This window comes from Chiloscyllium plagiosum, chromosome 9 (genome assembly GCF_004010195.1).
Source record: "Chiloscyllium plagiosum isolate BGI_BamShark_2017 chromosome 9, ASM401019v2, whole genome shotgun sequence".
NCBI classification, from domain to species: Eukaryota; Metazoa; Chordata; class Chondrichthyes; order Orectolobiformes; family Hemiscylliidae; genus Chiloscyllium; species Chiloscyllium plagiosum.
The window spans coordinates 2,702,341-2,723,982 of record NC_057718.1 but is presented as its reverse complement, the minus strand read 5'-3'; the positions used below and the strand labels follow the sequence as shown (position 1 = coordinate 2,723,982).

At 43.1% G+C, this 21,642-nt stretch overlaps 1 protein-coding gene across 1 annotated transcript in view; it reads left to right on the top strand.

Annotated features, from left to right (window-relative positions):
• Positions 1-21,642, top strand: part of LOC122552552 (immunoglobulin superfamily member 2-like) — a 1,022,215-nt gene that overhangs the window by 981,216 nt on the left and 19,357 nt on the right. Inside the window, exon 2 of the mRNA XM_043695250.1 lies at positions 12,113-12,457. Within this exon, the coding sequence (XP_043551185.1) occupies positions 12,193-12,457 (265 nt within the window). The 5' untranslated portion in view covers positions 12,113-12,192. The remainder of the gene's footprint in view (positions 1-12,112; positions 12,458-21,642) is intronic.

Here is a 21,642-nt window from a genome sequence, read left to right as displayed (position 1 = left end):
AAAAGGTATGCAGCTAATGGCAGGACCCTGAACAGCATTGATGTACAGAGGGATCTTGGGGTTCAAGTCCATAGCTCCCCAAAAATGGTTATGCAAGTAGAGGGTGGTAACAAAGGTGTGTGTAATGCTTGTCTTTATTGGTCACAGACTTGAGTACAAGAGTCAGGATGTCATGTTGCAGGTTTATAAAAGTTTGATTTGGCCACACTTAGAGTATTATGTTCAATTCTGGTTGCCATATGATAGGAAGGATATGGAGGATTTTGAGAAGGTGGAGAAGAGATTTACTGGCTTTTCCCTGCTTGAATTAGACAGTATAAGCTATAAGGTGAAGGTCAATAGACTCAGGTTGTTTTCTGTAGAGCAGCAAAGGCTGAGGGGAAACTTGATAGAAGTGTCTAAGATGCATTGATAGTGATGACACTCAGAATCCTTTTCTCAGAAGTGAAATGTCTAAAACTAGGGAGCATGCATTCAAGGTGAGATGGATAAAGTTCAAAAGAGACATGAGGGGTTAGTTTTTCACACAGATAGTGGTAGGAGTGTGGAACGCACAGCCAGGGGTGGTGATAGAAGCAGACACAGAAGAGATGTTTAAGGAATTTTTAGATCAGCAAATGAATATTCATGGTATGGAGGAATATGGACCAAGGGCAGGTAGAAGGAATTAGTTTCATTTGGTGTCATGTTCAGCACAACATTGTGAGCTGAAGGGCCTGTTCAGGTGCTGTACTGTTCTATGTTCGATGTTCCATGTTCCATGTTCTATCCTGGGCCATTTCTGTGATCCTCGTATCCAATCTTTGTTCCCTGAAGTAAACTACTGCTCTCGCTGAGTGGAGTTTTGTGTCCAACATTGACGTTTCTGATGCTATTTTCACCCACCCTCCTGGGTCTGGGAATATCAGGTTTAACCTGTTACGGAGTCTTCTTTTCTTCAACATCTCTGCTGGAGCTATCCCTGTCGGTGCACAAAGGCTGGTCCTATAATCAAACAGGAACCGGGACAGTTTGGTATCAAATGAAGTTGTAGGCTGTTTCTTTAAGCTGGCTTCAAAGTTTGGACTGCTCTTTCTGCCAGATTATTGGCTGATAGGTTATATGGAGCTGTCCTTGCATGTCAAGTGTCATTTGATTTTAGGAAATACTTGAATCCTCTGCTGGTAAATGATGGCTCGTTATCTGTGACCAGCACCTTGGGAAGTCCGTGTGTTGCGTTAGATGAGTCATAGAGTCATAGAGATGTATAGCATGGAAACAGTCCCTTCGGTCCAACCCGTTCATGCCGACCAGATATCCCAACCCAATCTAGTCCCACCTGCCAGCACCCGGCACATATCACTCCAAACTTTTCCTATTCATATATCCATCCAAATGCCTCTTAAATGTTGCAATTGTACCAGCCTCCAACACCCCCTCTGGCAGCTCATTCCATACACATACCACCCTCTGTGTGAAAAAGTTGCCCCATGTGAAAAATCTTTCCCCTCTCACCCCAAACCCATGCCCTCCAATTCCGGACTCTCCGACCCCCGGGAAAAGACTTTGTCTATTTACCCTATCCATGCCCCTCATAATTTTGTAAACCTCTATAAGTTCACCCCTCAGCCTCCGACAGTGCAGAGAAAAACAGCCCCATCCTGTTCAGCCTCTGCCTGTAGCTCAAATCCTCCAACCCTGGCAACATCCTTCTATATCGTTTCTGAATCCTTTCAAGTTTCGCTACCCCTTTCCGATAGGAAGGAGATCAAAATTGCATGCAATATTCAAACAGTGGCCTAACCAATGTCCTGTACAGATGCAACATGACCTCCCAACTCCTGTCCTCAATACTCTGACCAATAAAGGAAAGCATACCAAATGCCTTCTTCACTATCTTATCTACCTGCGAGTCCACTTTGAAGGAGCTATAAACCTGCACTCCAAGGTCCCTTTGTTCAGCAACATGCCCTAGGACCTTACCATTAAGTGTATAAGCCCTGCTAAGATTTGCTTTCCCAAAATGCAGCACCTCCCATTTATCTGAATTAAACTCCATCTGCCACTTCTCATCCCATTGGCCCATCTGGTCAAGATCCTGTTGTAATCTGAGGTAACCCTCTTCGCTATCCACTATAGCTCCAATTTTGGTGTCATCTGCAAACTTACTAACTGTACTTCTTATGCTCACATCCAAAGCATTTATGTTAATTAATTAAAGGACCAGCTCGCAACCTTTTTACCTTTGGCCCCATGTTTAACAATTGTGGCCGATGCATGTCCAATCACTTCGAGTGGGTGTCCATACTGACTGAAAATACAGAGCAAATGAAAGGATTGACATAGTCAATGTGTAACCAAGCCCAGGGTTCACCCAGCCATTCCCATGAATTTGAGGGAGCTGCTAGTCGTAATTTTTGTCCTTGTTGGCACTCTGGGCACTGCTCACCAATGCAGCTGTATCTGCATCCAATACTAGCCACCATTTTCATTTTGGACACCCCTGGATGACCCTAGTGGAGTTCAGCCAGTATCTGGCTGAACCTTTGCTTGATGGAATCACTCCTGCTCCCTATAGTAATCTGCCATCCTCTACAGTAATCGTGGCTCAGCGGGTCCAGAAAGGTTTCAGTTCAGGTTGACTTTCCCCAACTACACCATTTGTTTTAGTTTAGCCAGGACTGATCATTCTGTGTCCACAGTCAGGTCTGGTCAGCGGTGACCAGAAGGGTATCCGGAAAGTTTATAATTGGAATGGGCTCTTCCAATGGCAGCCTACCGGTGGATTAATCTGTAAGCAGGAGGTGGCTCAAGGCATCACATTTACCACTTGGCCTTCTGGATAGTTTTCTCTCATCAAGTTCCCCTTTATTTACACATGTTTAATACATGACACTGATCCAGCTCCCTCAGAGCCAGTACTCAGAATGAACAGAAGTCCTGATGTTCCTATTTATATCTGTCAGCCAGGGCTTCTTTTGGAAGGCTATTATTGAACTGGAAACAGTGCAGAAGAAATTTACAAGGATATTTCCAGGATTCAAGACACTGAGTGATAGGGAGAGGTTGGACAAGCTTGGAGCTTTTTGCTTTAAAGTGCAGGAGACTGAGACGGGAGTCTAATAGAAGTGCATGGACATTTTGGTTGGCATGGACCAGTTTGGACTGAAGGAACTGTCTCTGTGCTGTAGGACGTTCTGATTCTATGATTCTATGACTATGATTGTTTAGATAAAACGTCTGGGAGCTGGTATATGAAGTGTGTGTATGAGAAGCTGAAATCTGGGTCTCTGAGCAACTCCTGGGCATGGCGGGGGGCACATTGTCAGACAGTAATTAGGCGATAACCATTGCCAGTGAATACTCAGGAACTCTGTGTACATGGCAGAGAAACACTTGTGAGGATTTAGCGTCAGAATCTGAGGAGAGCAGTGTCTGACTGAGCATGAGAATGAATATTGTAATAAGGCAGTAAAATACAGGAATAGGAGGAGGCCATTTGGCCCATCTAGCCTGCTCCACCAATCATGGCTGATCTGATAACCCTCAAACCTACTGTCCTGCCTTATCCTGCAAGGGGAAACTACCTCTCTGCATTGCCTCTTCAATATCTAATATGCCACACTAAGTTCTTCTCACATTCTGCTAAACTCAGATGAATACAGGCCCAACCAACTCACCAACTCTGCATAACAATATCCCTCCACACCCAGGATCAACTGAGTGAACCTTCTCTGGACTGCCTCCAATATCAGTGTATGTTTCCTCAGATAAGGGGCCCACAACAGCCCACATTATTCCAGCTCTGGTCTAACTAGTGCCATCTATAGTTGTAACAAAGTCTCCCTAATTTTAACCGCCATTCCCTTTTGAAATTAAGTCTAATGTTCCACCTTCCTTCCTTACTCCCTGCTGAACTTGGATGCTAGCCCTCAGTGATTCTTACACACTCTCCAATCCCCCCAGTCCCTCTGTGCTGGGCTGCCAAGCAGTCTTTCCCCTCATGGGAGACAATGACCAAGTAGCATCATCACTAGATTATTAACCCAGAGACCCAAGGCATGTTCTGAGACTCCATATTCATGGAAAATGTTCAAAGTTGAATTCCTTAAAAACCTGGAATTAAACATCTGATGATGACCATAAAACGATTGTTAGGGAAACACCCATTTAGTTGACTGCCATCCTTTAGCCTAAATGTGACTCCAGACCCATAACAAAGGAACTGAATCTTAACAGCACCCTGAGCAATTAGATTAGATTACTTACAGTGTGGAAACAGGCCCTTCTGGCCAACAAGTCCACACCGACCCGCCGAAGCGCAACCCACCCAGACCCATTCCCCTACATTTACCGCTGCACCTAACACTACAGGCAATTTCGCATGGCCAATTCACCTAACCTGCATATTTTTGGACTGTGGAGGAAACCGGAGCACCCGGAGGAAACCCACGCAGACACGGGGAGAATGTGCAAACTCCACACGGTCAGTCGCCTGAGGCGGGAATTGAACCCGGGTCTCTGGCGCTGTGAGGCAGCAGTGCTAACCACTGTGCCACCATGCCACCCATACTGTGGATTATGGATGGGGAATAAATTATCGTCATGTGCAGTACCTTATCAAAAGTGATTTGAAAATCCAAATACATTACATCCACTTGATTCCCTTTATCTCTCCTGCATCTTACCTCATCAAAGAGTTCCCGTAAATTTGTCTGGCATTATTTATCCTTTGTGATGCCATGCTGACTCTGCTGATTCATGTTATACATTTCTAAATTTTCTGTTGATACCATCACTATCACCATCATCACTATCATAATTATTGCTGCTATTGCTGGAGGGTGAGCTGCCTTCTTGAACCACTGCAGTTCATGCCCTGCAGGTAGATCTGTAATGCTCTTAGGGAGAGAATTCCAGCATTTTGACCCAGTGACACTGAATGAACAGCAATATATGTTCAAGTCAAAATGATGAGTGGCTTGGAGGGGTTCTTGCAGGGGTTGAAGTTCCCAAGCCCGTGTCCTTCCAGATGGAAGTGATTATGGGTTTGGATTATGCTGAAGAAGACATTGACATTCCTCAATTAAATTGCTGGAAAAGCTCAGCAGGTCCGGCAGCATCTATACAAAGAGAAATCAGATTTTACGTTTCAGGTCCAGTGACCTTTCCTTAGAACTGTGCTGAAGAAGGGTCACTAGATAAGGTCTCTCATGGTCGGCTCATCCAAAAGATTAAGATTTATGGGATCCATGGTCACTTGGCCATGTTGATTCAGAATTGGCTTGCCCATAGCAAACAGAGTGTCATGATGGAAAGTTGCTTTTCAGGCTGGAGGTCCGTGACTAGTGATGTTCTGCAGGGACCCATCCTGGGACCTCTGCTGTTTATGATATACATAAATGAGTAAGATGAAAATGTAGATGGGTAGTTTAATAAGTTTATAGATGATACAAAGATCTGTGGAGTTGCAGATAGTGTAGAAGATTGTCAAAGGATGCAATGGGTTAGAGACGAATTGCAGAAAAAGGCAGAGAAAAGGCAGGTGGAGTTTAATCCATATAAATGAGGTGCTGCACTTTGGCAGGTCAAATGTTTAGAAAAGGTATGCAGCTAATGGCAGGACCCTGAACAGCACTGATGTACAGAGGGATCTTGGGGTTCAAGTCCATAGCTCCCTAAAAGTGGTTATGCAAGTAGAGGGTGGTAACAAAGGTGTGTGTAATGCTTGTCTTTATTGGTCAGAGAATTGACACAAAGTCAGGAAATCATGTTGCATCTTTCTAAGAGTTTGACTTGGCCACACTTAGAGTATTATGTTCAATTCTGGTTGCCACATGACAGGAAGGATATGGAGGATTTGGAGAGGGTGGAGGGTGAAGGGGATTACCCTGCTTGAATTATAGGGTATAAGCTATAAGAAGAGGATAAAAAAACTCGGATTGTTTTCTGTGGAGCAGCAAAGGCTGAGGGGAAACTTGATAGAAGTGTATAAGATTATGAGATACACTGATAGTGTTGACGGTCAGAATCCTTCTCTCAGAATTGAAATGTTTAAAATTAGGATGCATGTATTTAATGTGAGACAAGGCAAGTTCAAAGGAGATGTGAGGGTTCGGTTTTTCACACAGATAATGGTAGGAGTGTGGAACACGCTGCCAGGGGTGGTAATAGAAGCAGACACAAAAGAGGTGTTTAAGGGATTTTTAGATAAGCATATGAATATTCATGGTATGGAGGGATATGGACCAAGAACAGGTAAAAGGAATTAGTTTCATTTGGTGTCATGTTCGGCACAACATTGTGAGCTGAAGGGCCTGTTCAGGTGCTGCACTGTTCTATGCTCAATGTTCCATGTTCTATCCTGGGCCATTTCTGTGATCCTTGTATCCAATCTTTGTTCCCTGAAGTAAACTGTCACTCTCGCTGAGTGGAGTTTTGTGTCCAGCATTGGTGTTTCTGATGCTATTTCACCCTCCCTCCCGGATCTGGGAATATCAGGTTTAACTTGGTGAGGAGTCTTCTTTCCCACAACATCTCTGCTGGAGCTATCCCTGTAGGTGCATGAAGGCTGGTCCAAAAATCAAACAGGAACAGGGACAGTTTGGTAACAAGTATAAGTTGAAGGCTGTTTCTTTCAGCCTGGCTTCAAAGTTTGGACTGTTCTTTCTGCCAGATGATTGGATGATGGATGGTATGGAGTTGTCTTTGCATGCCAAGTGCCATTTGACTTTAGGAAATACTTGAATCCTCTGTTGGTAAATGATGGATCGTTATCTCTGACCAGCACCTCAGGCGTCCAGGTATTGCACTCGATGCTCGCAACCTTTTTTCCATTGGCCCCTGTGCATGTCCAATCACTTTAAGTGGGTGTCCATACTGATTGAAAATACAGAGCCCATGAAAGGATTGACATAGTCAACGTGTAACCGGGTCCAGGGATCACCCAGCCATTCCCATGAATATGAGGGAGCTGCTAGCGGTAATTTTCATTCGTGCTGGCACTCTGTGCACTACTCACCAATGCTGCTGTGTCTGCATCCAATCCTGGCTACCAGACATTACCTTCCATCACATTTTCATTTTGGACACCCCTGGATGACCCTAGTGGAGTTCAGCCAGTATCTAGCGGTGACCTTTGCTCGGTGGAATCACTCCTGCTCCCTACAGTAATCTGCCATCCTCTACGGTAGTCAGCGCTCAGCAGGTCCAGAAAGGTTTCAGTTCAGGTTGTGATGGCCCTTTGACTTCCCCCAACAACACCAGCTGTTTTAGTTTAGTCAGGACCAGATCTTTTAGTGTCCACAGTCATGTCTGGTCAGCGGTGACCAGAAGGGTCTCCAGAAAGTTTATAGTTAGAACGAACCCTTCCAGTGACAGCATCACCGGTGGATTAATCTGTAAGCAGGAGGTGACTCAAGGCATCACATTTACCACTTGACCTTCTGGATAGTTTTGTCTCACCAAGTTCCAATTTATTTACACATGTTTAGTATTTGACACTGATCCAGCTCCCTCAGAGCCAGCTCCCAGAATGAACAGAACCCCTGATGCTCCTGTTTATATCTGTCAGTCAGGGCTTCCTGATTGGACCAGATTAACGGCCCCAAACAGGGAACTCATATTCTATGAGATCAACCTGGCTGAACTCATTACAATCCCCACACAGGGCCCCACCATTAAGTGTACAGGTCCCGGCCTGGTTTGCCTTACCAAAATGTAACACCTCACATTTGTCTAAATTGAACTCCATCTGCCAATCCTTGACTCATTTGCCCATTTGCCCATTTGCCCATTTAATCAAGGTCCTATTGCACTCTACGATAACCTTCTTTACTGTCCACTATAGCATCTATTTTGGTGTTGCAACTTACCAACCATGCTGCCGATATTCACCTTCAAATCATTTCTATAAATGGTGAAAAGCAGTGGATCCAACACTGATCCATGTGGAACACAGCTAGGCACAAGCATCCAGACCAAAAAAGCACCCCTCCACCACCACCCTCTGCCTCCTCCCTTCCAGTTAAGTTTGTATCCAATTTACAAGCTCTACCCAATCCCATATGGTGTAATTTTACTAACTAATCTACCACACAGATCCTTCCTCAGTATGAGCTGACTGTGAATTTATTTCATTCACGGTCTGCTTTCTGATCCTCAGTGAGAGCCATCATCACAAATCCTCCCTCTGAATTATCTTCACCTTCCAGGAGAGTTTCAGCTGCCCTTTCATTTGTTTGTGATGTCACATCAACCCTTACTGACAGATTTTCTTACCATTGCCCTGGTTCCCACACACGATGGAAAGTTCCCAGGGACTTGCTCCTGGAAGTATTCTGTTTCTTGAACATAAGAACCAGGAGCAGGAGTAGGCCATCTGGCCCTTCAAGCCTGCTCCCCCATTTAGTAAGATCATGGCTGATCTTTTCATGGCCTCAGCTCCACTTACCCGCCCTCTCACCATAACCTTTAATTCCTTTAGTTTTCTATCTTAGCTTTAAAAACATTCAATGAGGCAGCATCAACTACTTCACTGGGCAGCAAATTCCACAGATTCCCAACCCTCCGGCTGAAGAAGTTCCTTCTCAATTGAATCTTGAATCTGCTCCCCCTTATTTTGAGGCTATGTCCTCTTGTCCTAGTTTCACCCACCAATGGAAACATCCTCTCTATTTCTATCCTATCATTTGCCTTCATAATGTTATGTTTAAATAATATTCCCCCCTCATTCATCAGAATTTCAATGTACAAAATTCCAGTCTACTCAGTCTATCCTCATAAGACATCCCCCTCAATTCCAGGATCAACCTAGTGAGCCTCATCTGCACCCCCTCTTGTCCCAGTACAATCTTTAAACCTCCTTTAGACATTTTATATTTGTGGATGAAGCTGCGAGCTTTCATCCAGCCAGGCAATTTCCCAGAAGTGAGTCTACATTCGTGAGACCACGGAGGGGGGTGTGTGTGGGTGGTAGTGGTGGGGAGGGGGGGTGGGGTTTAGTGTGATACATTTGTGAGATTACTGAGGGGGGGGGATGTGGGTGGTAGGGGTGGGTGGGAGGAGTGGTGATGGGGAATTATTTGTGGGAATAGTAAGAGGATTCTGAAGGGAAATGTGGAATTGATCCAGGGGATTTACAGAGATATGAATAACATCGTGGAGAGTTGGGCAGTGAGGGGAAGAATGGAGTATGAGGTGACACCAATGAAAAGGATCATATTCCAGGGATAAATGTGAAGTAGATCAGGCTAATGAAGATGATTTTTGGAATGAACATTCTGCTACCTCTTTCCTGATTTGGAGAAAAGGAATGTGCCAATATTCCAGGGTGGGAGATGGATGGCAGGATTGGAGCCCTGGCATCTCACTTGCCACGGGTGAGGTTCCAGAAGACTGGAAGGCTGTAAACGCCGTACCCTTATTCAAGAAGGGCTGCAAAGAGAAACCTGGGAACTGTAGACCAGTTAAGCCTAATATCTGTGGTATGTCAGTTACTTGAGAAGACTCTGAGAGATAAGATATACATGCATATAGATAGACACAGTTTGATTCAGAGTAGTCAGCATGGTTTATGAGTAGGATATCATGCCTTGTAAATTTATTAGTGTTCCTTGATGAAGTGACCAGAAAGATTGATGAAGGCAGTGGGTAGATGTAGTCTGTGTGTATTTCAGTAAGGCCTTCAACAATGTTCCACATGATAGGCTGCTCTGGAGGGTTAGATTACCCCTTCCCCTCCCAGTACATCCTTCAAACCTCCTTTGGATATTTTATATTAGTGGGTGAAGCTGAGAGTTTTTGTCCAGCCAAGCCATTTCCCAGAAGTGAGTCTATGTTTGTGAGACCATGGAGAGGAGTGTGGGAGTAGGGGGGGTGATTGTGATGAGGTGTTATTGTGGGAATAGTCAAAGGATATTGAAGGGAAATGTTGAATTGATCCAGGGGATTTGCAGAGATATGAATAATATCGTGGAGAATTGGACAGTGAGGGGCAGAATGGAGTGTGAGGTGATATCAATGAAAAAGACCATGTTCCAGGGATAATTGTTAAGAAGAGAAATGTTGAGGATCAGGGTAATGAAGATGATTATTTGGGATAAACATTCTGTCACCCTTTCCTGATTTGAGGAAAAGGAATGTGCCAATATTCTAGGGTGGGAGACCGATGGCAAGATTGGGGCCCTGGCTGATATATTTGCATCATCCCTCGCCATGGGTGAGGTTCCGGAAAACTGGAGGTTATCAAATGTTGTGTCCTTTTTCAAGAAGGGCTGCAAAGAGAAACCTGGGAACTATAGACCAGTTAAGCCTAACATCTGTAGTAAGTAAGTTACTGAAGAAGATTCTGAAGGATAAAATACACATACATCTAGAAAAGATAGGGTTTGATTAGGAGTAGTCAGTATGGATGTGTGCGTGGGATATCATGCCAGAGTTCCTTAATGAAGTGACCAGAAAGGTTGATGAGAGCAGGCATGTAGACATAATCTGCATGGATTTCAGTGAGGCCTTTAATAAGGTTCCACATGATAGGCTGTTCTGGAAGATTAGATTGCATGGAATCCAGGGAGAACTGACAAATTGGACACACAATTGGCTTGGTGGTAGGAATAATAGTGGAAGGATGCTCGTCGGACTGGAAGCCAGTGACTAGTGGTGTGCCTCAGGGGTCAGTGTTAGGCTGACTACTGTTTATAAACTATATTAATGATTTGGATGAGAATATACAAGGCATGTTTAGTAAGTTTGCAGATGACACTAAAATAGGCAATACCGTGGACAATGAGGGACATTATCAGAAATTGTAGCAAGACCTTGATCAGTTGGGGAAGTGGGTGAAGAAATGGCAAATGGAGTTTAATAAAGATGTGTGAGGTCTTGCGTTTTGGAAAGTCAAATCAAGATCCAAGATTCATGGTGAATGGGAGGGCCTTAAGGAATGTAGTGGAATAGAGGGACCTTGAAGTACAGGTACACGTTTCTCTGAAAGCTGAGCAATTATGGATGGATAATAAATGCTGGCTTTGCCAGCAATGTTCACATCTTGATTGAAGAAATAAAATTATATTCTTCCTATTGAAGTACAAGACATTGTATTCCACGCAATACATTTCATCTGCCAACATTGTACCCACTCACTGAACCTATCTATTGCTCTGTGCAGACTCTTTGTGTTATTCTCCCCACTGGCCTTCCCATTTATTTTTGTGCCATCCACAAACTTTGCTGCAGTCGATTCATTTTCCTCATCTAGTCATTAATATCAATTGTCAATAATTGTGGCCCCTGTGGAACTTCACAAATAACAGGTTGTTTCTCTGAAAATGCCCACTTTATCCCAACTCCTGTCATTTTTAGTTAAGCAATCCTCTGTCCATACTACCTCCAACACCAGGGTCTCTCATCTTATCAAGTAGCGTCATGTGTAGTACCTTATCTAAAGTGATTTGAAAACCCGAATATATTACATCCACTGGATCCCCTTTATCTATCCTGCTGCTTACCTCATCCAAGAGTTCCAATAAATTTGTCTGGCATTATTTATCCTTTGTGATGCCATGCTGAGTCTGCTGATTGATGTTACATATTTCTAAATGTTCTGCTGATACCATCACCATCATCACTATCATTATTATTGCTGCTATTGCTGGGGGGTGAGCTGCCTTCTTGAACCACTGCAGTTCATGTCCTGCAGGTAGAGCTGTAATGCTCTTAGGGAGAGATTCACAGCATTTTGACCCAGCGACACTGAATGAACAGCAATATATGCTCAAGTCAGAATGGTGAGTGGCTTGGCGGGGTTCTTGCAGGGGGTGATGTTCCCAAGCTCATGTCCTTCCAGATGGAAGTGATTGTGGATTTGGATCGTGCTTGCATGTCCAAAATGTCAATAAGATTCTGAACAGAGTTAAGAAATATTATTTGACACATGGTTTATTTAATTATTTCTGTTTATTCTGATGAATTTTATTTGATCTGAATCAGTCACAGATGCAGCTCAATGGTTTAGTGTAATAATCTGTTCTCTTTGTTTAACTGAAAACCCCTACCACCTGGTCAGATCCTTTGAATACAGCAGTACTGTGAATCTGCTCTTATCGGAATAAACATATTGTCTTTTTCTTTGAAGGCATAACTGGCCCAGTCGTTCTCCAGTCTCCGAGTCTGGAACGTGTCACCGAAGGTCACACGGCTGAGTTACAGTGCACCATGAGGAACGCCACAGTGACACACACCGATGTTCATTGGTGCAGACTGTCCCCAGAACAAATTATGGAGCAGGTTTTAACACATCCAGGAAATGGGTCCACACAATGGAGTCCAGGGTTCACTGAGCGATTCCAGCCTTTCAGAGACTCCTCCATTAATAGCTTAATTCTGATCATCACAAACGTCCAGCCCAGTGACACTGGGGTCTATTACTGCTCAGTCTGGGGAAAGATCTTTGGGAGAGGAAGCCTGCTCATTGTCGACAGTAAGTAGAGTTTACATGACAATCAACTTCAGTTATAACCTCATGGCCAATGAATGAATTGGAGATCAGTTTGTGATCAAGAAGATTGAGGAGGTGATGGAGAGTGTTCTTGGGGATGGATTCACTGTGGGGAGGAAGCTGAGCTCCGGTTCAGTGTTGGTGCTGGGAGGAGAAAGGGGATATTTTTGTGATATTGGGAGAATGATTTGTGGGAAATGTGGAGCTTTATCCTGGAGAACAAGTGATATTAATTCCATTTGCTTCACAAGAGAGCCGGTGCCATCAGGCTGGATGTGCAGAGTCAGGGGGATTGCTCTGTGAGGTGCCACATCTGCAGGGGAATCTCTCAGGGATTGGGGATGAATCACAGAGCACAAAAGGGCACACACATCTCACTCCATTCCAGAGCCAATTGTTTAATCCAGTTTAAAGGGAACCACTCTGCATCAAGAACTGCGAAAGGGGGGGTTGGGGGGGGGGGAAGGGTTGCTCTCCATGAGCTCCCACAGCTGAGACTGGTTTTGAAGCTGAGATGTTGCCATTATTCTACATTATACTCCAGCCATCCGAGTCAGCTGACCAGGGAAAAGTGATCTAGGAGTTTCCAACATAATTAGCTGGAGCTTCATGTTGAATGTTGCTGAGAGCCTGGCTTCAGACCCCATCCTAGCTCACATAGTTCCTGGGGCTTTCTCTTCTACTTCTCCCAGGATGGGAGAGTGGGCAGTGTTATGAAGATGTAGGGTGAACTGTATCTTTCAGAGAGTGAAAGACTTAGAGAAGCACACAGACTACTGGAAAATTTATAATGTAACATTTGGTCCAGCAACTAGCAATACCTGGGTTGCTAAGAAATTCAAATTTGGCCAATCAGTTTAAATTATGCCCCAAAATACCAAACTCCAATCAAATTTGAATTTGCGATTTTGACAATATTAACACCAAAGCAACAATCCAATGTTTTGTGTCTAAATATTAAACAAATTGAACAGTTGGAGATGAACTGCCAAGCCACCAGCATATCCAGACTGCCTGCAGAATAACTCTTTTAAAGGTACCTTTATCTATCAATGACCCGTGAAACAGAAAGCATAAGAAAAAGAAAAGAAGACAGAGGAAGACTCAAAGAGAAGATTCAACAGGTGGCTGGTTTTGAAATTTGAATTTCTTTTGGTAAATTTTAATCTTAATGGTCCAGTATTATAGAAGGGAAAGTAAAAGATAGGTTAGTTAAAGGAGTTGTAACTAATTGTCAGTTAATTATTCTCTGCTTGACTTTTAAGTAAAAATATTTTATTAATTTTTGCTTTAAATAGTGATCTTTGGGATAGTTCTTGGCCTCTCAAATTTTAAAGATTACAGCACGGGTTTAATCATTTCTGTGTTGCTGGTTTAAATTATCAGTGGGGTTACCCCGTGTTGTAGCAGCAGCCAATAGCAGATCAGATGTAGTGCGGAGAGATGTGAGAATACTCAGACTGGTTGGAGAAATAAGAGCAATGGAGACAATTTTATTTAAAAGTTCAATTCTAATGGGTGTGCAGGAGCAGACAGAGCTAAAGAAAATCATGAAATGTGTAAGAACCGTTCTTTAAAGTTCTGTAGCAAAAAAAAAGCACTGATTTCACCCAATTCACATGAAACTGAAGAAATTCTGAGATGTCAGCACATTCTAATTTCTGATGTGATATCCTTGATGCACTGGGATGGTCTTTCTTTCAGAATTTATTTCGAGAAACAGCAGTAACTATTTCTGCAGAACCGTGTTGTCCTGTCTGTGAATGAATGTATGTTTTAGATTAATGGGATATAGTTTAATCTCAAATAGAAATGCAGCTGTTGTTCACATTTTCTGCTTATTTCAAGAATCTGTCTTGCTGATAATCAATGCCATGTTTGATGTTATTAATCAACCTGCTTTTTGTTTAGTTTGGATTTGAGGACAGAAAATAGACAAATTGGCTGCAGTGTTGATTCAGTAACAGATTTAGTATGACTTGTGGTTAACTGGGGCTTGAATACTAGTGCACTCCCCACATGAGAGTCTAAACACTTATGTGAGGTGATTGGTTTCTATGAAAATTTAATATCATTTAGTATCGAGTTTGAATTCTGAACGAGTGACATGTAGGTTTTGGTCTTTGTGTGTATGAGAGGATTTAAAGATTACAATGACAATGTTGCTGGAGTGATGATTTTTTTAAGAAGACATCAATCTGACAGACATAGTTCTTGGAGTGGGAATGGGAAATTGTTTGCATGGGGGGAATCTTATGAGCAGGCAGAGTAAACATTGAAACCATTAGGGTGCTTACAGGTTGATGGAATTGGATTGTTTTTCATTTCAAAGAAGCACATATTACTCGGAAAGCCTGATTTTTCTCATTCACAGAATCCTGGTGGGTATTAAATATATAACTCATGTTTTCCTGCTGAAAAGTGATAGTTTTGGACTGTTTAGAAATAAGGGGCCTCAGGATAAGCATTTAATCTGAGAATTGCCCCCCCCTGAAAATACTACATTTATCCCAACTCTCTGCAATGTTAGTTCGTAAATCCTTTGTCTTTACCATCTGCAATACTAAGGACTCTTGTTGTATTAAGTCCCTTAATGTATGGTACCTTACCAAAGGTGGTTATGGGCAGCATGGTGGCTCAGTGGTTAACACTGCTGCCTCACATTGCCAGGTACCTGGGTTCGATTCCAATGTCAGGTAACTCTCTGTGTGGAGCTTGCACATTCTCTCCATGTTTGTGTGTGTTTTTTTCTGGGTGCTCCAGTTTCCTCCTACAGAACAAAGATGTGCAGATTTGGTGAATTGGCCATGCTGACTTATCCATAGTGTTCAGGTTAGGTGCATTAGTCAGGGGTGAAAATAGGATACAGGAATGGCTCTGGGTGGGTTACTCTTCGGAGGGTCTCTGTGGAGTTATTGGGCCAAAGGGCCTGTTTCCACACTATGTGGGATTCCATCAAGCATTTTGTAAATTAAACTGTGTTATCGACTGGATCCCCTTTATCTATCCTGCTTCTCACCTCATCAAAGCATTCCAGTAAAGTTGTCCGGCATTATTTATCCTTCATGAAGCCATGTTGATTCTCTGCTGAGTCATAGGAGACATTTCTAAAGATTCTGCTGATACCATCAACATCATCACCATTGTCATCACTATTTTCACCTTTATTATTATTATTAATGTTGTTATTACTAGTGGTGAATTGAATTGCTGCAGTCCATGTGCTGTAGGTAGATCCACAATGCCCTTACAGGGGGAATTTCAGGATTTTGACCCAGTGACCATGAGAGATGAAGTAACTCCACAGAGGCCGGTACCTCATCAAGAAGTCACTCTTTATTTACATGTGCAGAGTCCTTGACACTGATCCATCTCCCTCAGAGCCAGTTCTCAGCGTGAGCGTGTGATGATGCTGAACCTTCAGCAAGGTTTTGTTGTCCTTGGATTATTTTTTTCAGCAACGTCATAATAACACAGACTCTGAAAAGTCTGGGTTTGGATGGGTTTTAGGGCTAGTTTGATTACAGCTCACTGATACTGCCTCAGGCAAAAGACTTTTATATTTTAAAAAACAAACATTTGTACAATGAGAGGGGAGTGGCCAGTCCTCCCAGCTCAGCTTCCGTCTGGTTTGGTTTGGTTTTCACACAGTAGAGTTGAAAAAGTTGCTGGACCCCAAAGAAGCAGGTCAATGTTGATCCTTGGAAAATCTCAGCAGGTTTGGCAGCATCCGTAAGGAGAGAAAAGAGCTGACATTTCGAGTCTAACAAAGGATCAGTTAGACTCGAAATGTCAGCTCTTTTCTCTCCTTACAGATGCTGCCAGACCTGCTGAGATTTTCCCCGCATTTTCTCTTTTGGTTTCTCTTTTGGCTGCCTCCTTCCGTGAGGAAAGGAGAGATAATTACAGCAATAACTCAGTATTTACATTTGCCGGAAATGCCACCGGAATCTTTAGAGAATTCAATTAAAATATAATAGTTTGAATTCCAATTAAAAGCAGAGGAAAGCTAAAAAGAACGAATCGTTTCAACAGAGCAACAAGTAAAAGAACAAATTGTTTTAAAGAACAAAAAAAGGGAAGCGAGAGAAAAGGAGAAGAGAGAGAGGGAGAGAAGAGCAAGAAAGAGTGAGAGAAAGTGAGTGAGAAGAGATAGAAAAGTAGAGAGAGGAAAGGAAGAAAAAGAGGGAGCTTGAATTTCAGAAATTGGCAACAAGACGGGGAAGTCAGCTTAAAAGGATGAGGCTGAAGAGTGAAGGTAAGCTGAATGAGGAAGAGGGTGAGGATGAGCAAACCCCTGTTGAGAAATTGTTTAAATATATTCAAGCATTGCCGAATTTGATGAGAACAATGTGGAAGCTTTTTTCATCTCATTTGAAAAAGTGGCTAAACAAATACGGTGGCCAGTGTCGAAGTGGGTTTTGTTGATCCAAAGTTGAAAAATCTAGAGCTGGAAAACACAGCCGGCCAGGCAGCATCCGAGGAGCAGGAAAATCCACGTTTCGGGCATAAGCCCTTCTTCAGGAATTCTCGAAATGTCGATTCTCCTGCTCCTCGGATGCTGCCTGGCTTGCTGTGTTTTCCAGCACTACATTTTTCAACTCTGGTCTCCAGCATCTGCAGTCCTCACTTTCTCCTTTGTTGATCCAAACAAAATTTGTAGGAAGGGCCAGTGATGTATTCACATCACTATCAGAGGAGCTATCTGGGGCATAAGAGGAGGTGAAGAAAGCCACCTTAGGTGCAGATGAGCTTATGCCAGAAGCAGACAGGCAATGTTTCAGGAATATAAGGTGGGAGCCTGCAAACAAAATAATTTTGATATTGGATAAGGGCATTAAAAACAGAGCAAAACTATGACTCTCTTAGAGAGACAATTCTTTTGGAGGAGTCTAAAAATTCACTTCTAGAAGTAGTGAGAACTCATGTGGAAGAGCAGAGTTAAAACGGCAAGATTAGCAGCTGAAATGGCTGGTGATTATGAGCTGGTTCATAAAGCTAAGTTTGGTACATCTCAGTAATGATCATAAGGATAACTTGCCCCTGGTTAAAAAGGAAATCATTGAAGGGGACAGAGAAATTAAAGAGCTTCAGTGTTTTCACTACAATAAAGTCACGTGAAATTAGTGTTGGTAGGTTAGGAAAAACACTGGGAAACCAGATATAGGAAAACAGGATAAGTCAGTGACTTTTGTTGGGGTGATAACAGAAAGCACAGTGGAGGCTAGAAAGCTGCATCAGAATGTACGAGCTGGTCGGAGATTGGTTAAGGAGGAAGTGCCCAGATCTTCTTAAACCATATACCTGTGAAGGTAAAGTTTACCTGCCTCGGCCAGGTAAAGAGGATACATTACAGGATCCTCTCGATATATGATGCTGAAAGACGAGGAGATATGTCCTTCTGAAGGACTATTGCCAGAAAAGGTGCAAGTACCGGGAATTCAATGGGAGACAAGAAGTGCACAATTATGTAAAGTGAGCTTCAAGTGTCCAGTGAAGAATGGAGAAGTCATGGCAGGAAGACTGGACAAACTCTCAGCTCTAGGAATACAATTTGTCCTTGCTAATGATACAGCTGGTTCACAGGTGGGAATGCTACCTATGGTGATTGGACAGCCAGTGGAAACTTAGGCAACTGAACGACTGCAGGACACATATCCTGGAATTTTTCTTGACTGCGAGGAATTGAGGTCACAAAGTCACCAGTTGAAACAGAGAGAACAAAGAGTTCAGGTAAGAAAGTTGAAGTGGGATTAGCAGAGACCATGTTTATTCAGATGATTGACACAAACAGGGAGCAGATAGGTCGTAATGCAGACGTCTTAACTCAGATAAATTAACTGAGTTACAGCAGTAAATTTAGAGCAATTGTATCAAAAGGCGTACATAGAAAAATAATCTGAATCTATCCCTGAACATTATTATCTTAAAATGATGTCTTACTGAGGAAATGGAGACCATCACGTATTCAGACAGATGAGAAATGGGCAGAAGTTCATCAAGATTCTGGGTAATCCAAGATGGAGGACGGGAAGAATTTCTGGCTGTAAGAGCTGCTCGTTTTTTTGAGGTATTTTAGGTGTTGGAGGTGATTTCCTCGAATTCCAGGTGAAGCAATTACTGTTTTATATGCTGTTGCATTGTTTGGAACTTTGGAAGAAAAAAGGTCAAAACAACAGCAGTTTTAAAAGGGAGAAGAGCAGACAAAGGAAGCACATGGTGAGATCAGTGCAGGAGAGAGAGAGAGAGAACCCGCATAGTTACTGCCTTTGCTGTTTTTGAACTCATGTGTCGCTGGACATCGGAGTACATTTAGGAAAATTAACAAACAGTGAATTTCACAACTAATCTTGGAGGAACCAGTTTGGGCGAAGTTCACAGCACAGAATCAGATAAGTTAATTGTTGTTTTAATTCTGTCCAAGAAAAAGGCTGTATTAGTGAGTACAGTGGGTTCTTTCTTGATTATATGTTTTTGGAGATAAGCCTCTTGAATAAACTTAAAATATAAGCCATAGCTATTCATTTAACCTGGTGCAGTGTTTGTAGAGTAATAAGACGGTGTTATTTTCTGGGTCTGTAGATTGTGAAGAAGCAAAAATGGCCTTTGCAGTGATATGTACTTCTTGTCAGATGTGGGAGTTTAAAGAGAGTTTCAGGGTTACTGTGGATTGTATCTACCATAAATATTATTGGATGCAAATCTTATCAGATCGAGTGGATCGGTTGGAGAGACAAATAGAAGCGATGAGGAATTTGCAACAGCAACATGTGATGGATGGCAGTTATAGGAAGGGGGGAAAGTCTCAGATACAGTCATATAGATGGGTTAACTCCAGGAAGGGTAAGAGAGGTAAGCACCTAGGGCAGGAGTCTTTTGTGGATATACCAATTTCAAACAGGTATGCTATTTTGGAAAATGTAGGGGGTGATGGATTCTCAGGGGAACGTAGCACAAACAGCTAAGTGTCTGGTATTGAGACTGGCTTTAATCCAATGAGAGGTACGTCGGCTTCCAAGAGATCAATTGTGTGAGGAGATTCTATAGTCCGAGGTACAGACAGACGTTTCTGTGGCCAGCAGAGAAAAAGCAGAATGGTGTGTTGTTTCCCTGGTGCCAGGATCAAGGATGTCTCAGAGAGGGTGCAGAATGTTCTCACAGGAGAGAGGGGCCAGCAAGATGTCATTGTCCACATTGGAACCAACGATATAGGAAGGGAAAAGGTTGAGACTCTGAAGGGAGATTACAGAGAGTTAGGCAGAAATTTAAAAAGGAGGTCCTCAAGGGTAGTAATATCTGGATTACTATGAGCTAGTGAGGGCAGGAATAGGAGGATAGAGCAGATGAGTGCATGGCTGGAGAGCTGGTGTATGGGGGAAGGTTTCACATTTTTGGATCATTGGAATTTCTTTTGGGGTAGAAGTGACCTGTACAAGAAGGACGGATTGCACCTAAATTGGAAGGGGACTAATATACTGGCAGGGAAATTTGCTAGAACTGCGTGGGAGGATTTAAGCTAGTAAGGTGGGGGGGGGGGGGGGACCCAGGGAGATAGTGAGGAAAGAGATCGATCTGAGATGGGTACAGCTGAGAACAGAAGTGAGTCAAACAGTCAGGGCAGGCAGGGTGCTGCCTGACCTGCTGCGCTTCTCCAGCAACACATTTCCATTGTCCACATTGGAACCAACGATGCACGAAGGGAACAGGTTGAGATTCTGAAGGGAGATTACAGAGTTAGGCAGAAATTTAAAAAGGAGGTCCTTGAGAGTAGCAATATCTGGATGACTCCCCGCACTACAAGCTAGTGAGGACAGGAATAGGAGGATAGAGCAGATGAATGCATGGCTGAGGAGCTGGTGTATGGGAGAAGGATTCACATTTTTGGATCATTGTAATCTCTTTTGGGGTAGAAGTGACCTGTACAAGAAGGACGGATTGCACCTAAATTGGAAGGGGACTAATATACTGGCAGGGAAATTTGCTAGAACTGCTTGGGAGGATTTAAACTAGTAAGGTGGGGGAGGTGGGACCCAGGGAGATAGTGAGGAAAGAGATCAATCTAAGACTGGTACAGAAGTGAGTCAAACAGTCAGGGCAGGCAGGGAGAAGGTAGGACTAATAAATTAAACTGCATTTATTTCAATGCAAGGAGCCTAACAGGGAAGGCAGATGAACTCAGGGCATGCAATATCATAGCAATTACAGAAACATAGCTCAGGGGTGGGCAGGACTAGCAGCTTAATGTTTCAGGACACAAATGCTACAGGAAGGATAGAAAGGGAGGCAAGAGAGGAGGGGGTGGAGTGGCATTTTTGATAAGGGATAGCATTACAGCTGTGCTGAGGGAGGATATTCCCGAAAATACATCCAGGAAAGTTATTTGGGTGAAACTGAGAAATAAGAAAGGGATGATCACCTTATTGGGATTGTATTATAGACCCCCCCAATAGTCAGAGGGAAATTGAGAAACAAGCTTGTAAGGAGATCTCAGCTATCTAGAAGAATAATAGGGAAATTTTGGTAGGGGATTTTAACTTTCCAAACATTGACTGGGACTGCCATAGTTTAAAGGTTTAGAAGGAGAGGAATTTCTTAAGTGCGTACAAGACAATTTTCTGCATCAGTATTTACTGTGGAAAAGGATATGGAAGATATAGACTGTAGGGAAAAAGATGGTGACATCTTGCAAAATGTCAAGATTAGAGAGGAGGAAATGCTGGATGTCTTGAAACGGTTAAAGGTGGATAAATCCCAGGACCTGATCAGGTGTACCCGAGAACTCGGTGGGAAGCTAAAGAAGTGATTGCTGGGCCTCTTGCTGAGATATTTGTATCATCGATAGTCACAGGTGAGGTGCCAGAAAACTGGAGGTTTGCTAACGTGGTGCCGCTATTTAAGAAGGGTGGTAAGGACAAGCCAGGGAACTATAGAGCAGTGAGCCTGATCTCGGTGGTGGGCAAGTTGTTGGAGGGAATCCTGAGGGACAAGATGTACATGTATTTGGAAAGGCAAGGACTGATTAGGGATAGTCAACATGGCTTTGTGCATGGGAAATCATGTCTCACAAACTTGATTGAGTTTTTTGAAGAAGTAACAAAGAAGATTGATGAGGGCAGAGCAGTAGATATCTATATGGACTGCAGTAAGGCATTCGACAAGGTTACCCA